The sequence below is a fragment of the Portunus trituberculatus genome, chromosome 27, assembly GCF_017591435.1.
Source record: "Portunus trituberculatus isolate SZX2019 chromosome 27, ASM1759143v1, whole genome shotgun sequence".
Lineage (NCBI taxonomy): Eukaryota > Metazoa > Arthropoda > Malacostraca > Decapoda > Portunidae > Portunus > Portunus trituberculatus.
The window spans coordinates 14029653-14046557 of record NC_059281.1 but is presented as its reverse complement, the minus strand read 5'-3'; the positions used below and the strand labels follow the sequence as shown (position 1 = coordinate 14046557).

Genomic DNA, 16905 nt, shown 5'->3' with positions numbered 1-16905 from the left:
TATATACAAAATGCACTTGATTATTACTCAAAAGAGAACAGATAATTTTTGGCCTTTATGTGTGATTTACTGTACTAATGACAACATCTGACTAGTGACAACATTCCCCCTGGTGACTCATTCCACTTGTAGACTATTGCACAATGGTTAGCAACAACTGACCTGGTAACATTTCAAGTCTTACCACCACACCTGAGAAGCACACCAGTATGTTGCCCTAAGAACACATCACATACCATAATTATGTATCTTGAGCAAGGTTATTGGTACATAAGAACATAAGAAAAGAGGGAAGCTGTAAGAGGCCACCAGGCCCATACGAGGCAGTCCCTGTGTGCTTAAGCTACCTAGTTCCATCTATCTTCTCCATCCATGAACTTATCTAACCTTCTTTTAAAGCTCCCTATTGACTCAGCCCTGACTACATGACCACTGAGAACGTTCCACTCATCAACCACTCTGTTTGAAAATCAGTAAAAGAAACAATAAATATAAATGAAGCGTTATTTTACACAAAGAAACACCAACTGCCAGATCAATTTCCTTTCATCATCACATCTCATATGAAGCACTTCCCTCCTCTGGTCCTGCTGCCTAGTCAGCCATCACCCTCCAAAAAGCAAACTAAATACATAGTCACAAAATAAAACCAACACAAAGATCACATACAAGTTAATATGATTATATGTATCATCTAACATCACACCAAAACATAAAACTGAGAAATGTCAAGTGATTCAAATGAAGAAATTTAGCAATAAATTAACAAAAATATCACAGGTGAAATAAATTATATGACAACAGGTCAACACCACTAGGCACTACACTGCACTTCACACCTCACCACTATCTCAACAAACCACACAACACCTCACACCCCTCCAGCCACACACCCCAGACTCAACAAGTGCATCCTCGACCACGCACCCCAATCACCACCACCACCACCACCACCATTATCACCACACCTGCTTGCCACCTGCCACACCACAGCACCTTATCCTACGTAACACACCACGCTGCCACCAGCCTGCACGCCATGCCCTGGGCACAACCACACACACACATATACACACGTGGGCGGGGAACAGCACACCACAGCACCACAACACACGCCGCCACCCAGATCCCGACACACCGCCACCACCCTCACCACCACACACCACGCCACACCACACTCACTCACCACCAAACATCGCCCTGCCTGTAGGAACGCACACTGCCAGCAACATATCCCATTAACAATCAATATTGGTCAAAACAAAGCAAAATATGGGCACCATGCGGAGAGCAGACGACAGGCCAATATTGTCTCTCGCAGCTGTGGTGATACATTTAGTATTGTCACCATAATGTAAGCAATCATACGTCCCTGATGTGTTTTCTCAGGCCAAATATATGCGTGGCAGGACGATACTCACACAGTGACGAGAAAGCGCCTAAATTCTCTTCCCACACACGCGGCCGCCACACTCACAACAAACAGTAGCGCCTCTACCGGCCATTCTCCTCATCCTTCTCTATAACAAAATGAAAAAAACCTTGTTTGATTGTTGTAAATAATTAAAAATAAACAATGTATTTCTAAGTAATAATTTTCAAAGTAATTGTTGGCAAATATGCATAAGTTGATATATTGAGGAAAACTGGATACACATTCACAAATGTGCGCATCATGACACGATGCGATATTCTTATCATGATCTATGGTCATGTTTTTCTAATTAATAAATGTGTATTTTATATGATAAATTATAACTGTTGATAACGTGCCTGTAATACTGTATAGTGAACTACATTCTACTGGAGACAATGAATGCTTTGTACTCTTGTGCATCAACATATGAAATTGTTTATAGTACTGCCGAACAACATTATATATCATTAACAAATATTCTGGTTGAAAAGAGTATTTAATAATGACGGTACATGTGTATATTTATTATTATAAAATTAGTACTTTAGTACCGTAGCATGTGTTATACTTAGCAGCAAGTGTAGACCACCATGGGGCGATGGGATGGCTCGCGGCCTTCCCTCCCCTTCCCTGTGCCAGGCGGACAGATGTACGTACGTAACACTAGCGCTCGTGCAGACGATGAGGAAGCGCCAGGCACAAAATGTAGGTGGCGAACGACGCCAAATCCAGCGACAGGAAAAGGAACAGGTTATGACTAGAGGCAAACCATAATGCACCCACTCAACAAGACTTCCGCTACGGCTTATTTTCACCTTTAATCAAGGAGGAATGTCACCTCTAAGGATGACGCTCACATGGGGACACTGACTGTTAATCCTGTTTGTCTCTCACTTTCAGGAGCCTCGAGGCAGCCATATAGAAGTGGTGTTTGTGTGTGTGTGTGTGTGTGTGTGTGTGACCGCTTTATAGTAATTCTTTCTGATACATGTTGCAGCCCTCTAAACCTATTACAGGCTTTATAGAACTTGTCTATGTTGTGATTTGTTTCAGCTAATACATCAGATATTACCTAGGATTCTATGTTAAGAGAAAGAACATCGTGGACAGATTCTTTCGAAGGCAAAATTTATACACGTCAGATAAACTACAATAAACACACACACACAGAGAGAGAGAGAGAGAGAGAGAGAGAGAGAGAGAGAGAGAGAGAGCAAACACGTGGGTTTTCGTATGTTATGGAGCCTAATTTATCATGTAGTTCTCTCTCTCTCTCTCTCTCTCTCTACTGTATTCTTAGCTGACCATGGAAGCTACTTAAAGAGTTTATTTGTTTATTTATGTTCCTACTAATCCACCCCCGAGAGAAGCAAGTGTGTGTGTGTGTGTGTGTGTGTGTGTCGCCACGTGTCGCATGGTGTTGGCGTGGATGTGGAGGCAGGCTGGGAAGGGATTAGGTAGGTGCTGGGTGGTGGTGACTGGTAGTGGAGAGAAGGAGCGGGTAGAGGGGAGCGGGGAAGCAGTTGGGCAATGGATCACACAGGCTGGTGAAAAAGAAAACGGACTATCAACTGACACAATTCTTACCAATGTCTTGTTTAGAATGCGAGGAACTTGAGACTGCAACAAGAATTAACGCAACAGGGAACAATACGGATGGTGATATATTATAAAAAGGAATTGTTATTTTTTTTCTTTATTCTGTTGCATTTCATCTTATCCTTGTGTTTTCTATTATGTTACAGGTAAACCACTTCACTTTTTTCTTATTTTTACTCTTATTTATATGTTCTCTATTTTATTACAGGTAAATAATTTTCTTTTTTATTTTTACTTTACTTATCATTTATCCTTTCTCTTACTTATTCCTCATGTCTGGTAGCTAACAACAATAGTTAAATGTGTATCGTGCATCTCCAAGCATTAATAATAACAACAACAATAATAAACAGCAATAATAACAACAACAACAACAATAATAATAATAAAGGAAGAGGACAGCCAGAAAATAAAAACACTAGAGAGAGAGAGAGAGAGAGAGAGAGAGAGAGAGAGAGAGAGAGAGAGAGAGAGCAACATACACCACAAAGTGCAGTCATCACCAAAGACGAAGGGCAACACCAAACAAGCGAGAGAGCAAGCGAGAGAGAGAGAGAGAGAGAGAGAGAGAGAGAGAGAGAGAGAGAGAGAGAGAGAGAGAGAGAGAGAGAGAGAGAGACCACATAGTCCAGTCACCACCAAAGACGAAGGGCAACACCAGACACATCACATACTGTCATAATCACCTCCATCCGTATGTGAGTCAGGCTGTGTGGGCGTCGAGTCAGGTCAAGGGGTCACATCTAATCACGCCCCCTTCCCACACACACCCTTCTTAACACACCCACGCCTCTTCCAGTCACGTGGCGCTATCGTCTTACTTTGCACATTCACCTGAGGGCTTCCTGGCTCCTGTCTCAGCGAATTATTATTATCATTATTATCATCATTATCTTTATTACTGTTTCTATTTATGTAAGGGGGGAAAATCCGGCCATAGGTAACAAGAGACTACTATTAACTCCTTCAGTGCTGAGCCGCATTTTTACCTTGAGTTTTGGATGTGATTAGACGATTTTATTGACATTAGGAAGGGTCTATGGAGGTCAGAAGATTAATAGCCAAAGTCATCACTATTTCAATCCTCACATAAGTTTCTGAAGCTGTATAAAAGTACCTAGTAGTAAGTAGAATAATTATGAAAACGTGTCATGGTACTGAAGAGTTTAAAGGCCCACTCAGGTGCCAGTCTCCGAACTGTGTCAAAAGAGTTATCCATAATAATGGGATAAATGTCTTAAAATCTCCCTCTTCAATGAGTTTCGGTAAGTACTATATAGGTGGAATTACAGAAGCGGCAGAGAGTTCCAGAGTATACCCTCCTCAAACTCTCTCTCTCTCTCTCTCTCTCTCTCTTTAAGGAACTATTCATGGCAGGAAAATATGTTAGACCGAGCAAACACTCACACACACACACTCACACACACACACACACACACACACACACACACACACACACACACACACACACACACACACACACACACACACACACACACACACACACACACACATTAATCCTATTTGCTCGCGGGGGAAAAAAATGGATTACTTATATCACGAAGAACATGTGAGGTTTTGTCACGTGTTTCCGCCTGTCTGTCTGTCTGGCTGTTTGTTTTTCTATTCTATTTATCAAACTTTCCCTTTCTACGTCTTTTTTTTTCCGTATAGTATGTTTGTATATCTACCCCCCTCCCTCTCTCTCTCTCTCTCTCTCTCTCTGCGTACTTCTTCAGTTATTTTTTCTCTAGCTACTTAATGTCTTGTCTTAAGTCCGTCAATCTGTCTGTCTGTACTTATCTATTTGTTTGCCTTCAAAGTACATTTCTGTATTCTGCCGGTCTGTCTGTATCAGTGGTTGGCAAACTGCGGCTCATGGCCACCAAAGGGATCGTGAGTCTTTTCGGGGGTCATGGAAGATCCAACTGTACGTACTACATTAAGCTTGCCCTGAAGGTTTTCATTCCTTTCTCATCCACTTAACCTCTGTGAAAGTGGTTTCTCGACTCACCTGCTGATCAAATTAAAGGCTCGAATCAGGTTGAACGCTAAAGCAGACATGCAATGGGCCTTGAGCCACACAGACCCGTGTATTGATTTGCTTGTAGCATAAAATCAGGTATACCCTTCTCATTAGAATATATTATTAAATCAATCATTATCAATAGACATTAATAGATATTGATAAAGATGAATAAATAATTCATATTGCCCTCTCTGCTGTGATTAATATCTAGAATGTATCTGTGCCATTGAAAACATTAGTAGGTTTTTAGAAGGCTTATAAAATGTGGGGGTCATGATAGGTTTGGTACAGGTGAAAGGGGTCACGCACTGAGAAAGTTTGGGAATCGCTGGTCTATACTACCAATTTATTCACCATCCAACATCTTATCTGTCTGTTCTTGCCCCCCCATCCGCGCCCCTTCAGTGTATGAGTCAGGGCAGCCACATAGCGCCCTTCCTCCTTCGAGCAAATGAAGGGAGGAGGGGAATGGCAGGGGAGGTGGGGAGAGAGGCCTTTACTTAACACTGGAAGCCGTAGCGAGTGGCCAGAGCTGGTCCAGTCACGGCGAGCTGAGCAACTGAGGACCCTTGTCTTACTACAGCGGCACAGCGTGAGTGATAGCCGACTGGGGGCTTAAAAAAAAAAAAAAAAAAGTGTGGAGTGCTGGTGAGGGCTTTATGTTGGTGTGGATTGGTACTGGGGCCTTAAATCTGGTGTGGAGTGGTGCTGAGGCTTTCATAACTGATGTGGAGTAGTGCTGAGGCTTTATAATTGATGTGGAGAGGTGCTGGAGGCTCAAATCTGATGTGGAGTGGTGCTGAGGCTTTATAACTGATGTGGAGTGGTGCTGGAGGCTCAAATCTGATGTGGAGTGGTGCTGAGGCTTTATAACTGATGTGGAGTGGTGCTGGAGGCTCAAATCTGATGTGGAGTGGTGCTGAGGCTTTATAACTGATGTGGAGTGGTGCTGGAGGCTCAAATCTGATGTGGAGTGGTGGTGAGGATTTATAACTGGTGTAGAGTGGCGCTGAGGCTTTGTAACTGATGTGGAGTGGTGCTGATGCTTTGAAATTGGTGTGGAGTGGTACTGGGATCTTTAAACGTGTGTGGAATGGTGTTGGAGGCTTTATAAACTGGTGTGGAGTGGTGGTGAGACTTCATAAGTTATTAAGAACTAGGATAACTTCTTGTCACACTTCCTTAACCCCTTCAATACTAGGAAGCATTTTCACCTCGAGATTTGTGTACGATTGGACCATTTTATTGACATTACGAAGAGTCTATGGAGTCCAGAAGATTAATGGCCACAGTCTTCATTATTCTAAACCGCCACATAAGTTTCTGAAGGTGTATAAAATCATCAAAATAGTAAACAGAACGAATATGGAAACGCGTCATGGTACTGAAGGGGTTAACTTTCTCTTTGAGTGTGTAGTTTGCAGTCAGTCAGCGGGGCAGCCTTCCCGTCACCCACACACCGCTGACTGTCTCTCCCTGGCTGGCACAGGTTGATGCAGGGCGTGAACATGGCGAGCAAGATGGTGGCGATGGTGGTGGTGGTGGTGGCGTGCTTGGCGGTGCAAGTGAGGGCGTGGGGCTCCTATTCCTGCAACCTCAAGCCGGAGGACAAACAGAACATCGCCAACGCCACACTTCAGGTAAAGAGTTAATAAAGCTCGTAATCTCAATCACTTTTATGGTTCACCTCCACTATTTCAAAAGGCTTTCTTTAAATTTACAAGAGTTTTTCAAGGTGTTTTTTTTTATGGTTCTAAAGGCAGAGTGACAAGATTTCTGCATCATTAAGTGGAGAAACACTCTTGAAAATCTCGCTAATCATCCTTGTAGCCTTGGAAAATAGTCGTGGTGAGAGAGTCAAGCGTTTCTGAATACGGAGCTTAGTTGTAGTGACGCACACCACGCAATCCTTTAGTTATCCAGAACGGCTTCCTTTGTCTCGATTTCATCACGTCACTTTGCCAACCGGGCTCTTAACTCCTTCAGTATTGAGACTTTTATTTTTATACCTTGAGTTTTGGGTGTGATTAGACGGTTTTATTTACATTAGAAAGGGTCTATGGAGGTCAGAAGATTACAGGCCAGAGTCTTCACTATTTTAATCCCCACATAAGTTTCTGAAGCTTTATAAAATCACCAAATAGTAAGCAGAATGAATATGAAAACAGGATTAATAGTGTTTTTATGGTTAAAGTAATAGATTAAAAAAATTTCCACATCATTAACAAAGGAAACAGTCTTGAGAACCATGGCTAATCATCTCTGTGGTATCCGAAAATCAATTGTGGTGAGGGAGCAAAGCATTTCTGAATACAAGCCATGCCTAAGAAAGTGTAACACAAACCGCATTCGACCTTGAGTTATCTAAGAGGATTCCATACAAAGTCTCTAAGCTATGCGAGTGTTCAAACGGGTCTTACGGGGCACTGTTATCTAAAGTCTTGAGTCAGCTGTGTGGATGGTTAAAAGTTACACCACAACATATCTCTCGCCATCTCCCTCAGGCACCAAGCAACTCTACATACACGTGCCATTGTGAGAGCACGCCACTTTAAGTTCCCAATCTTTACAAACATTAACAGAGAAGCAGGGGATAAAAAAATGGCATATTTCGCAATTTCTACGTAGTTTAAAGATTGTAAGTGGCTGTAGAGTAAGTAAACACGCCTCAAAGTGATTAATTTAACCCTTTCAGTACCATGACGCGTTTTCATAGTCATTTTGCTTACTATTCAGTGATTTTATACAGCTTCAGAAACCAATGTGGGGTATTAAAATAGTGAAGATTCCGGCTATTAATCTTCTGACCCCCATAGACCTTCCCTAATGTAAATAAAATCGTCTAATCCTATAAAAACTCATGGTAAAAATGCGTCCCTGTACTGAAGCGGTTAAGGAAATGGTACCAAATAACAGTCAAAAGCTTAAACTTAAACCCTCCATGGCCTTGTTGACAGTCTTCCCTTCCTGCCATCGTCACTCCATTCAGCCAGCGCGAGGATAAGACGCCCATTATAGACACAAGCCAGACAAGTGTTCCGACGCCCTGCCGTGCATTTTTCAGAAGCCCATCAAGTTTTTTGGACATGGCAGCAGCGTTAGTGTTAGTTTCGTGGTTAATGTAGTAGTAGTAGTAGTAGTAGTAGTAGTAGTAGTAGTAGTAGTAGTAGTAGTAGTGTGTGTTTTCATGATAAGGAAATGAGAGAAAAATACATAAAAAACAAGAGATAGATAAATCAAACAACAACAACAACAACAATTAAAAGAGTATGAGTAAAGCACAAGTGAAATAAAACGAAAAAGAAACTCATAATATTTCCATTGATTCTGTAAACTTACCGGCAATAAAAGATGTCACAAAGAAAAATTACTAGAAATGAAATAAAAGTAAAGAAAAAAGTAATAACATCTCTCTCTCTCTCTCTCTCTCTCTCTCTCTCTCTCTCTCTCTCCAGTCGGCGCAGCAGGTGAACGCGTCGCTGGCCAGCTTAGAGGAGAAGGTGGATACTATCTTGGCCCTATTGCAGCCTCCCGGCCCCCCACAGGCCCCCTGGCTGCCTCCCCCACACCCCAAAGGTAGGATAGAGAATTTTGCGTATATCCTTTACCTCATCTCTCTCATCTCTCTCTCTCTCTCTCTCTCTCTGATGTCTGATGTCTCTATGTGTCTGTCTGTCTGTCGGTCTGTCTATCTATCTGTCTGTCTGTCTGCCTGTCTGACTCTCTCTCTTGCTGTGGTTTATCTTTTTATGATTTCTTCTTCATAACGACAAATAATTTAGTGTCCCTTCAATTTACCTACCAACTTCCATTTAAGAAAACGCATAATTCTTTAAGCCTAACTAATGTATTTTACACAGGCACCGCTGAGCATGGCCCGTCTGGGAAGAGGGAGCGCAGAGAGAGGAGGAACGCAGCAGGGAGGAAGTCACCACAGCACAAAATGACATTGAAGAGGATAATGACAGAGACAACGTGACAGAAAACCCCAGGGATGATGAGAAGGAAGGAAGGACGGAGGCAACTGACCAAATCGAGCAGGAACAAGAGGTGACAAAACTGGAAACAGCAAGGAGGCCAAAGAGGCGGGAAGAGGAGGAAGAGGAGGATGAGGACAGCACAGGACCAAAGAAAGGCGAGTTGCACCTTCAGATACAAAGCAGTTGATGTGTATCTGTAAGGTAAATGAATGGTGTCTAAATTGATAAAAGATGACAGTAATAGATTCAAAGACGATGGTGAAAGGAAAGAAAAAACAAATGTACAGATCAGATGGTTCAGATATGAATACACTTTTCAGAAACTTTGGATCTAAGTAAAAATAAGCATAATGATTGAAGATAAACTACATATAAGTTGATAACATAGAAAGTACTACTCTCTCTCTCTCTCTCTCTCTCTCTCTCTCTCTACCTCGTCAATAACTCCTACCGACAACTTCCATAATGATTGAAGATAAACTACATATAAGTTGATAACATAGAAAGTACTACTACTACTACTCTCTCTCTCTCGTCAATAACTTACCTAACTTCCGTAATCAGAAAAGCCTCCTCCTCTCACTACGACAATTTTCAAGACAGTTCCTCCTTTTAATAAGCTGGGAATCTTGCCAATCAATCACCAAAACCATAAAAACCCTTAAAACCACGAGTATCTTCAACTGGAGCCTTTGGAAAGCAGTGATGGTGAGAGGGCAAAGGGTTTCAGAATACATGCCTAACTTTGCTTGTTGGTTGGACAGGCGAGTGTTCCGTGATGGTGACAGACAACCACGCCACGATCGGGATGTTCTATATGACCACCTACAACCACGGCCACTGTGCCAACCGCTACCCCATCACCTCCCCCATCCGCTACTGCCTCGGCTTCTGTAACACACGCACCTTTGTCAGTAAGTGTGTTGTTTTTACTCTTTTTATTTCCTCTTCATCTTCTTCTTGGTAAGTAAAATGTGTCTTTCTCAAGTTTTATTTATTTCTATTTTTTTTTACCTTTGTTAGTAAGGGTGTTGTTATTACTCTTGTTTTTCTCTTCATCTTCTTTGGTAAGTGAAATGTGTCTCTTTTTCTAGTTTTATTTTTATTTATCTCAATTTTTTGTTTTATCTTCGTCAGTGTGTTGTTTGTTTCTTAATTTTTCTTTTTGTTCATTTTTAACTACCTACACTCCGTACCATTGCACATTCTTAAAAACAATTAACAAGACATCTCATCAACTTACATACACCGTAATTTAATGTCCTTACTCATTATTTAAACCGCATCAAATCCATCAATACAATTAACTAAACATGTACTTTACTGATAATCGCATTTCTCGTCTTTATCTGTGGTTCCCGATATTCCAGCACGGAAGGAGGGTATGTGGAGTCAAGGCCACGAATGCAAGAGCTGCCAACCTTCCCGAATGGAGACTCTTCGCATCCCATTGGTGTGTGACGATGGATTCACCTTCGAGAAGAACTTCAAGAACGTGGTGGAGTGTCAGTGTACCAAGTGTCGTCCAGCGTCACGTTGAGGAACTGATGAGGAACACGGAACACAGCCAAACCCTCCTGTGCTCCCCAAGACAACGCTGTATATAACGTAACGCTAAGTAAAGCAGCGCCAGGTTAATACTAGTGTGAAGGACTGGAGACTGGCCTGCCTGTGTAGCCTACCTAGTCTCTGGTTCCGTTTTGTTTTTGTGTGGTGACTGACTGCATTACGCCGTCAAGGTACACAGACACACACACACACACACACACCTGCTAGTGACGTCATTCGGGTGCCACTTAAAGAGGGCCTGAGCAGAGGGAAACACGTGACCAGGGGAAGAAGAGGCAAGTGCGGTGGGAGGAAGGGAGATGGACAGTGGGCGGCGGGGGTCACTGATGCTGTGGAGGGAGCGATTGACCCTTGACCTCTGCAGCATCAAGGGCCACTACGTCATCGGCTCGCGGCACCACTGGCACTGGCACCCTTCCCCCTCCACGGCACTCATTAGCTTCAGATGATCAGAGAGAAGTGCCAGCGAAGCCCTCTCTTCCGCCACGCTCTCCTGCCCCGTGTGTGTGTGTGTGTGTGTGTGTGTGTGTGTGTGTGTGTGTGTTTCGCTTATTAGGGACATTGCTTTCCTAGTGTTATCTCTGCTGCTGCTACTACTATTGCTACTACTATTACAATTTCTCTTTCCTTCTCTTCTTATCATTCATATTCTTATTCTCATCATCATTATCAGCTTTACTATCAGTATTATTATTATCATTATTATTATTGCTATTATCATTATTATTATTGTTGGTATGGTCGTGTGTGTGTGTGTGTGTGTGTGTGTGTGTGTGTGTGTGTGTGTGTGTGTGTGTGTGTGGATGGCGCGTCTCAGCCGGCCAGTCTGGTGTATAAATAGCCGGACCAAAGGTTATTGTTATTATCACTACCTTACTTATTATCATTATACAATTTCCGAGGAGGACCAAAGGGAACAATAGCATCCGACAGTGTTGCAAACTGAAGTGTGTGCCAGTGAAGCAGAGAAAAGCACGTGTGCCTCCACAACAACAACAACAACAACAACAACAACAACAACAACAACAAAACCACCACCACTATCACCACCACCACTACCGCCACCATCACCACCAACAACATAAGGAACATGATAATTTTTTGTATATTCATCATAGCTACTCACTCTGCTCCAGTACACACACACACACACACACACATTACCACACACCTTCCCTTAGACATTTCAAGCAACACTCTTGACATATATTTGTAAGAGCAGCTTTAATTCCACCACATAGTTTTTCAATTCATTTCTCATCAGTACATCTCATCCACACACACACACACACACACACACACACACACACACACACACACACACACACACACACACACACGTTTCCACTCGTCACTCTCCACCTTGTCTTGAGTGGCGTCCATTTCATCGTCTTCTTTCCTCACCTTCACCTTGCTTAATCTCTTTTCCTCTTCCCTCTCCCTCCCTCTCCTTCCCTCCCTCCCTCCCTCCCTCCTCTCTTCCCATCCTTGGCTCGAGGACACACAGAAAGATCCTTCTTCGATAACTTAGTCACAATCTTCCTCTTACATTTCTTTCTTCATATGTTTTTTTTCTCCTTTTCCTTCTTATTATCTTTTTTGTATTGCACCTGCCCAGCCTGCACACATTGTCTTACATCCTTCTCTTCCTTGTGTTTTCTTCTTTCGTTCCTTATTATCTTTGTGTTTATCTGTCCAAAATCATCGTCTTACTGTAATTTCTTTATTTCTTTTCATTATTTGATTTTCCTAGGCTGATTTTCTTAACTGTCTTTCTATCTTTACTCTTCGCCTTGCAGTATTCACTTATTTTCTAATCTTTCTTGAATATCTGAAAATTTTTACCTTTCACGCTGACTAAACGATTATTTTTTTTTTCGTCTATTTACTGTGCACCGTCTGGCCTCAGTAAATCACCTGTGTCATTACCTGTGACTAATCTCTATTCTTCTACCTCTCATACTAACTAAACGTCCCTTTTTTTTTTTAATACTGTAATCTGTTTATCTGTTTTACTGTTTACCGCCTCACAACTCTAAACATTCATCTGTCAGTTCACTCACCTGTTTCTCCGTCTCAGCACCTGTTTCTTTACCTGTGAATAGCTGTGTGTTTGCTTGTGGGTTTGCTTTCTGCTGCGTTTTGTTATCATCATTTACTCTTGAATGTTTGAATCAATGCATACGAGTGAGTGATCCACAATTTAATCCCTTCAGTACTGGGACACATTTTTACCTTGAGATTTGTGTACGATTAGACCATTTTATTGACATTAGGAAGGGTCTATGAAGGTCAGAAGATTAATGGCAACAGTCTTCACTATTCTAATCCATATAAGTTTCTGAAGCTGTATAAAATCACCAAATAGTAAGCAGAATGAATATGGAAACTCATCATAGTACTGAAGGGTTTAATCATATACTACGCTTAATATGCCTACCTATCTGTGCTGGTCTGTATAGTGCAATGTTTTAATCTCTCCCGCTAGATAACAGTACAAAATAAGAGCTTAACACTACCAGGGTGGAAAAACTTGTTATAATATGACGCACGAGATGAATAATAATAATAATAATAATCAGACTATACCACCAGACTGTTTTTCCTTTTTAATTTTTACACCTGTTGGAAAAAAAAGAGGGGAAAAAAACATACTGCTGTCCATCTCTCTCTCTCTCTCTCTCTCTCTCTCTCTCTCGAGGCGTGTAGAAGAGGCCGCATGACGCAGAGGAGTGACGCAATCCACACAGCTGACGTAAGTGAAAGGTGTTAGTGGCGCTGACGGTCAATAGAGAGCGCAGTCCAGCCCCGGAGAGAGAGAGAGAGAGAGAGAGAGAGAGAGAGAGAGAGAGAGAGAGAGAGAGAGAGAGAGAGAGAGAGAGAGAGAGAGAGAGAGAGAGAGAGAGAGAGAGAGAGAGAGAGAGAGAAAATAAAAAGAAAAGACAAAGACAAAAAAAAGAGAAGAGAGAGAGAAGAAAAAGACAGAGAGAGAGAGAGAGAGAGAGAGAGAGAGAGAGAGAGAGAGAGAGAGAGAGAGAGAGAGAGAGAGAGAGAGAGAGAGAGAGAGGAATAATATGTTTGACGTCATTATTTTCTTTTTTATCAGATCAGTTTTAGTGTCAATTTCTATTTTTTGCTTTAATCTCTCTCTCTCTCTCTCTCTCTCTCTCTCTCTCTCTCTCTCTCTCTCTCTCTCTCTCTCTCTCTCTCTCTCTCTCTCTCTCTCTCTCTCTCTCTCTCTCTTCCCAAACCCTATCCTTTTGCACCTTTCTATAGCTATATATATGTGTTCACCTGTCTGTCTGTCTGTCTGTCTGCACACTGAGGGAACCATTTATCAGGATTAGACAATTTTATATCACAACAGAAGATTACAACCACAGCATACTAATTACACGTGCAAGTAATTATCGTGGTTATAATCATATATAATTCTTCCTCTTGTATACTCGTAATTTTTCTTTCCCTTTCTATTAAGTCATTTTTTCAGTCACGTTTATTTTTTTTCATTTTTTTAGTAATATTTTCCAGGCATTGTTTGTTGGTTCCTTGCATTGGTGTCTTAACCTCTTCAGTAGCATGACACGTTTTCATATTGATTCTGCTTACTATTTGGTGATTCTATACAGCTTCAGAAACTTATGTGGAGGTTGAAATAGTGAAGACTTTGGCTATTAATCTTCTGACCTTCATAAACCCTTCCTAATGTCAATAAAATCGTCTAACTACTCAAAACTCGTGTTAAAAATGCGTTCCAGTACTGAAGGGATTAACAATACGAGTGTAAATTAAAGACACACTTAAATCAATACTAACATATACAAACATCCTAATAATTTGGTGTCCTAACAATACGAATCCTAATATTCATGTGTCTTATTACAATACAATAATCTTTACAATTTGCCGTCCAAATAATACGAGTCATAATATTTCGGTGTCTTATTACGTGTAGACAAAATATGCACTACACTCAACACTAACATACAATAATCTTAACCCTTTCAGTACCATGACGCGTTTCCATATTCATTCTGCTTACTATTTGGCGATTTTATACAGCTTCAGAAACTCATGTGGGGCATTAAAATAGCAAACACTGTGGCCATTAATCTTCTGACCTCCATAGACCCTTCCTAATGTCAACAAAATGGTCTAATCATACACACAACTCAAGGTAAAAATGTGTCCCGGTACTGAAGGGGTTAATAATTTGGTGTCTTAACAATACGAGTAGATGAAATATACACTAACATACACAGTAATCCTAATACTCATACATGAACAAACTGTATTCAAACACTAGTACTGAAACTCGTGTCATAATGTGTATATGTAAACAAATGTGCAGAGTGGGTGGTAGGGAAAGACAAGCTGTTTTAGTACGTAGCCTACTTAGAGCACTCTTTATTCAAAAACGCTCTCTCACCACGATTATTTTCCAAGGCCACAGAGATGATTAGTGGGGTTTTCAATAGTGTTTCTCCGGTTAGTAATGTAGAAATCTTATTAATCTACCTCTAGAACCGTTAAAACATCTTAAAAATCTCGTGTAAACTTAAATAAAGCCTTTTTGAATTAGTGGAGATGAGTCACAAAACTGTTTGAGAATACGAGCTGGGAACTAAAGGACCACATTCATAAACAGTTCAGCGCAGCGCCTTTACTACTTCAAAAGGCTCCTGTATAAGTGACGCTAAGTTTTCAAGGGCGTGTTTATGGTTCAGATGACGAATGAACAAGATAACTCCACGATTCACAGCGGAAGCAGCCTCAGAAACCCGGCGTGTTATCTCTGTGGCCTTGGAAAATAGTGTGTTGTGAGAGTGGAGCTTTTCAGAATACGGACATAAGTGGGTCTTTTATTTATTCTCCCCTTACAAAATAAATAAATGAATAAATGAATAGATGAACCTTGCACCAGCCTGCGTTTCCTCACCATCCACTCATGAAAATGCTAATACGAGTGCTGTAAACAATGACATCCTCTGCTACTGGCAACACTGATCGCGTCACACTACTCGACTAATACTGGCTCTGAAAATGGAGTGTAATAATAATAACACTTCCTTTTTTTTTTTTTTTTTTTTTTCGTGTGACCTTTTTTTTTATTTTCATTGTTCCTGTCACGTTTCTTCCTCTCTCTCTCTCTCTCTCTCTCTCTCTTAAAGATCGTTCTTAATCTCCGGATCTTTCCTACATACATCCACCACTACCACCACTACTATTACTACTACTACTACTACTACTACTACTACTACTACTACTACTACTACTACTACTTTACCTGCTACTGATACAAAAAAAAAAAAAAAAAAAAAGAAAATCGCAGGAAAATATTAACACAAGACATAAAAATAATAACATGAAATACAAAGAGAAAAAAAGTAGAACAGTAAAAATAATTGTTCGCGCTTTTCCTTTTTCCTTCAGTGGTAGAAATAAACTCGGTAATCTTGACTCCCTCTTTTTACGACGAGCAGGAAATGCGAAATAAATCTAGCGTGTGTAAATTCCTGTTTCCAGAATGTTAGGGATATACTCTCTGGGAGAGAGAGAGAGAGAGAGAGAGAGAGAGAGAGAGAGAGAGAGAGAGAGAGAGAGAGAGAGAGAGAGAGAGAGAGAGAGAGAGAGAGAGAGAGATGAGTTAAAAGTGTTTACACGATTCAAGTGACAAATTAACAAGATTTCTACCTTATTAATTAACATTCACAGATGATGTTGCCACTATTTTTCAAGGTCAACAGAAACGAGGAGCTTGGTTCGTAGAAGTGTTTTTTGCTATTGTTAAGGTAAAAATCAAGTTAATTTGTTAATAGAACCATCAAACTATCCATAAAACCCCGTGTGACTGAAACAAGAGTCTCTTATAAATATGTGTTACGTGGCCACTATCTTTCAAAGTCCACAAAAAAGAGAGACTTTGTTCGTAAGAGTTCTTGTGCTATTGATAAGTTTGAAATCATGTTAATTTTTCAAAAGACACACTAAACTCAAGTGACTGAAACAGGAGTCTTTTAACAGGATATCTTCTTCTAGTGACAGATTAACAAGATTTCTACTTTACAAACAGATATCTAGTTCCAGTGACAGATTAACAAGATTTCTACTTTATTAACAGGATAAGCACTCTTGAGAACCAGGCTAATTATCTCTGTGGTCTTGGGAAAATAGTCATGGCGAAGGGAGGGGAGCGTTTCAGACCACAGTGGTATCAAACTCATTAATTAACTGAAGTCGAGTGTGTTTTGACGTCAGTACCACCGCTTCTGTGTTCTCGCCGTCAAGTGTGGTGTGTGTGTGTGTGTGTG

At 41.1% G+C, this 16905-nt stretch overlaps 3 protein-coding genes across 3 annotated transcripts; 2 read left to right on the top strand and 1 right to left on the bottom strand.

Moving 5' to 3' along the window:
* Positions 1-5527: 5527 nt before the first annotated feature.
* On the top strand, positions 5528-9047 carry LOC123509929. The gene is made up of 4 exons (XM_045264556.1): positions 5528-5637; positions 6535-6685; positions 8501-8621; positions 8906-9047. Exons 2-4 carry the CDS (start codon positions 6539-6541, stop codon positions 9022-9024), a joined length of 387 nt encoding a protein of 128 aa, XP_045120491.1. The 5' UTR covers positions 5528-5637; positions 6535-6538; the 3' UTR covers positions 9025-9047.
* Positions 5732-6555, bottom strand: LOC123509466 (extensin-2-like). The gene is made up of 2 exons (XM_045263755.1): positions 6506-6555; positions 5732-6182 (listed from the first exon to the last, which is right to left on the bottom strand). Exons 1-2 carry the CDS (start codon positions 6553-6555, stop codon positions 5732-5734), a joined length of 501 nt encoding a protein of 166 aa, XP_045119690.1.
* On the top strand, positions 8922-13193 carry LOC123509930 (DAN domain family member 5-like). Its single transcript, XM_045264557.1, has 3 exons — positions 8922-9180; positions 9790-9939; positions 10396-13193. The coding sequence occupies exons 2-3, from the start codon at positions 9804-9806 to the stop codon at positions 10563-10565; spliced, it is 306 nt and encodes a 101-aa protein (XP_045120492.1). The 5' UTR covers positions 8922-9180; positions 9790-9803; the 3' UTR covers positions 10566-13193.
* The last annotated feature ends 3712 nt before the right edge of the window (positions 13194-16905 follow it).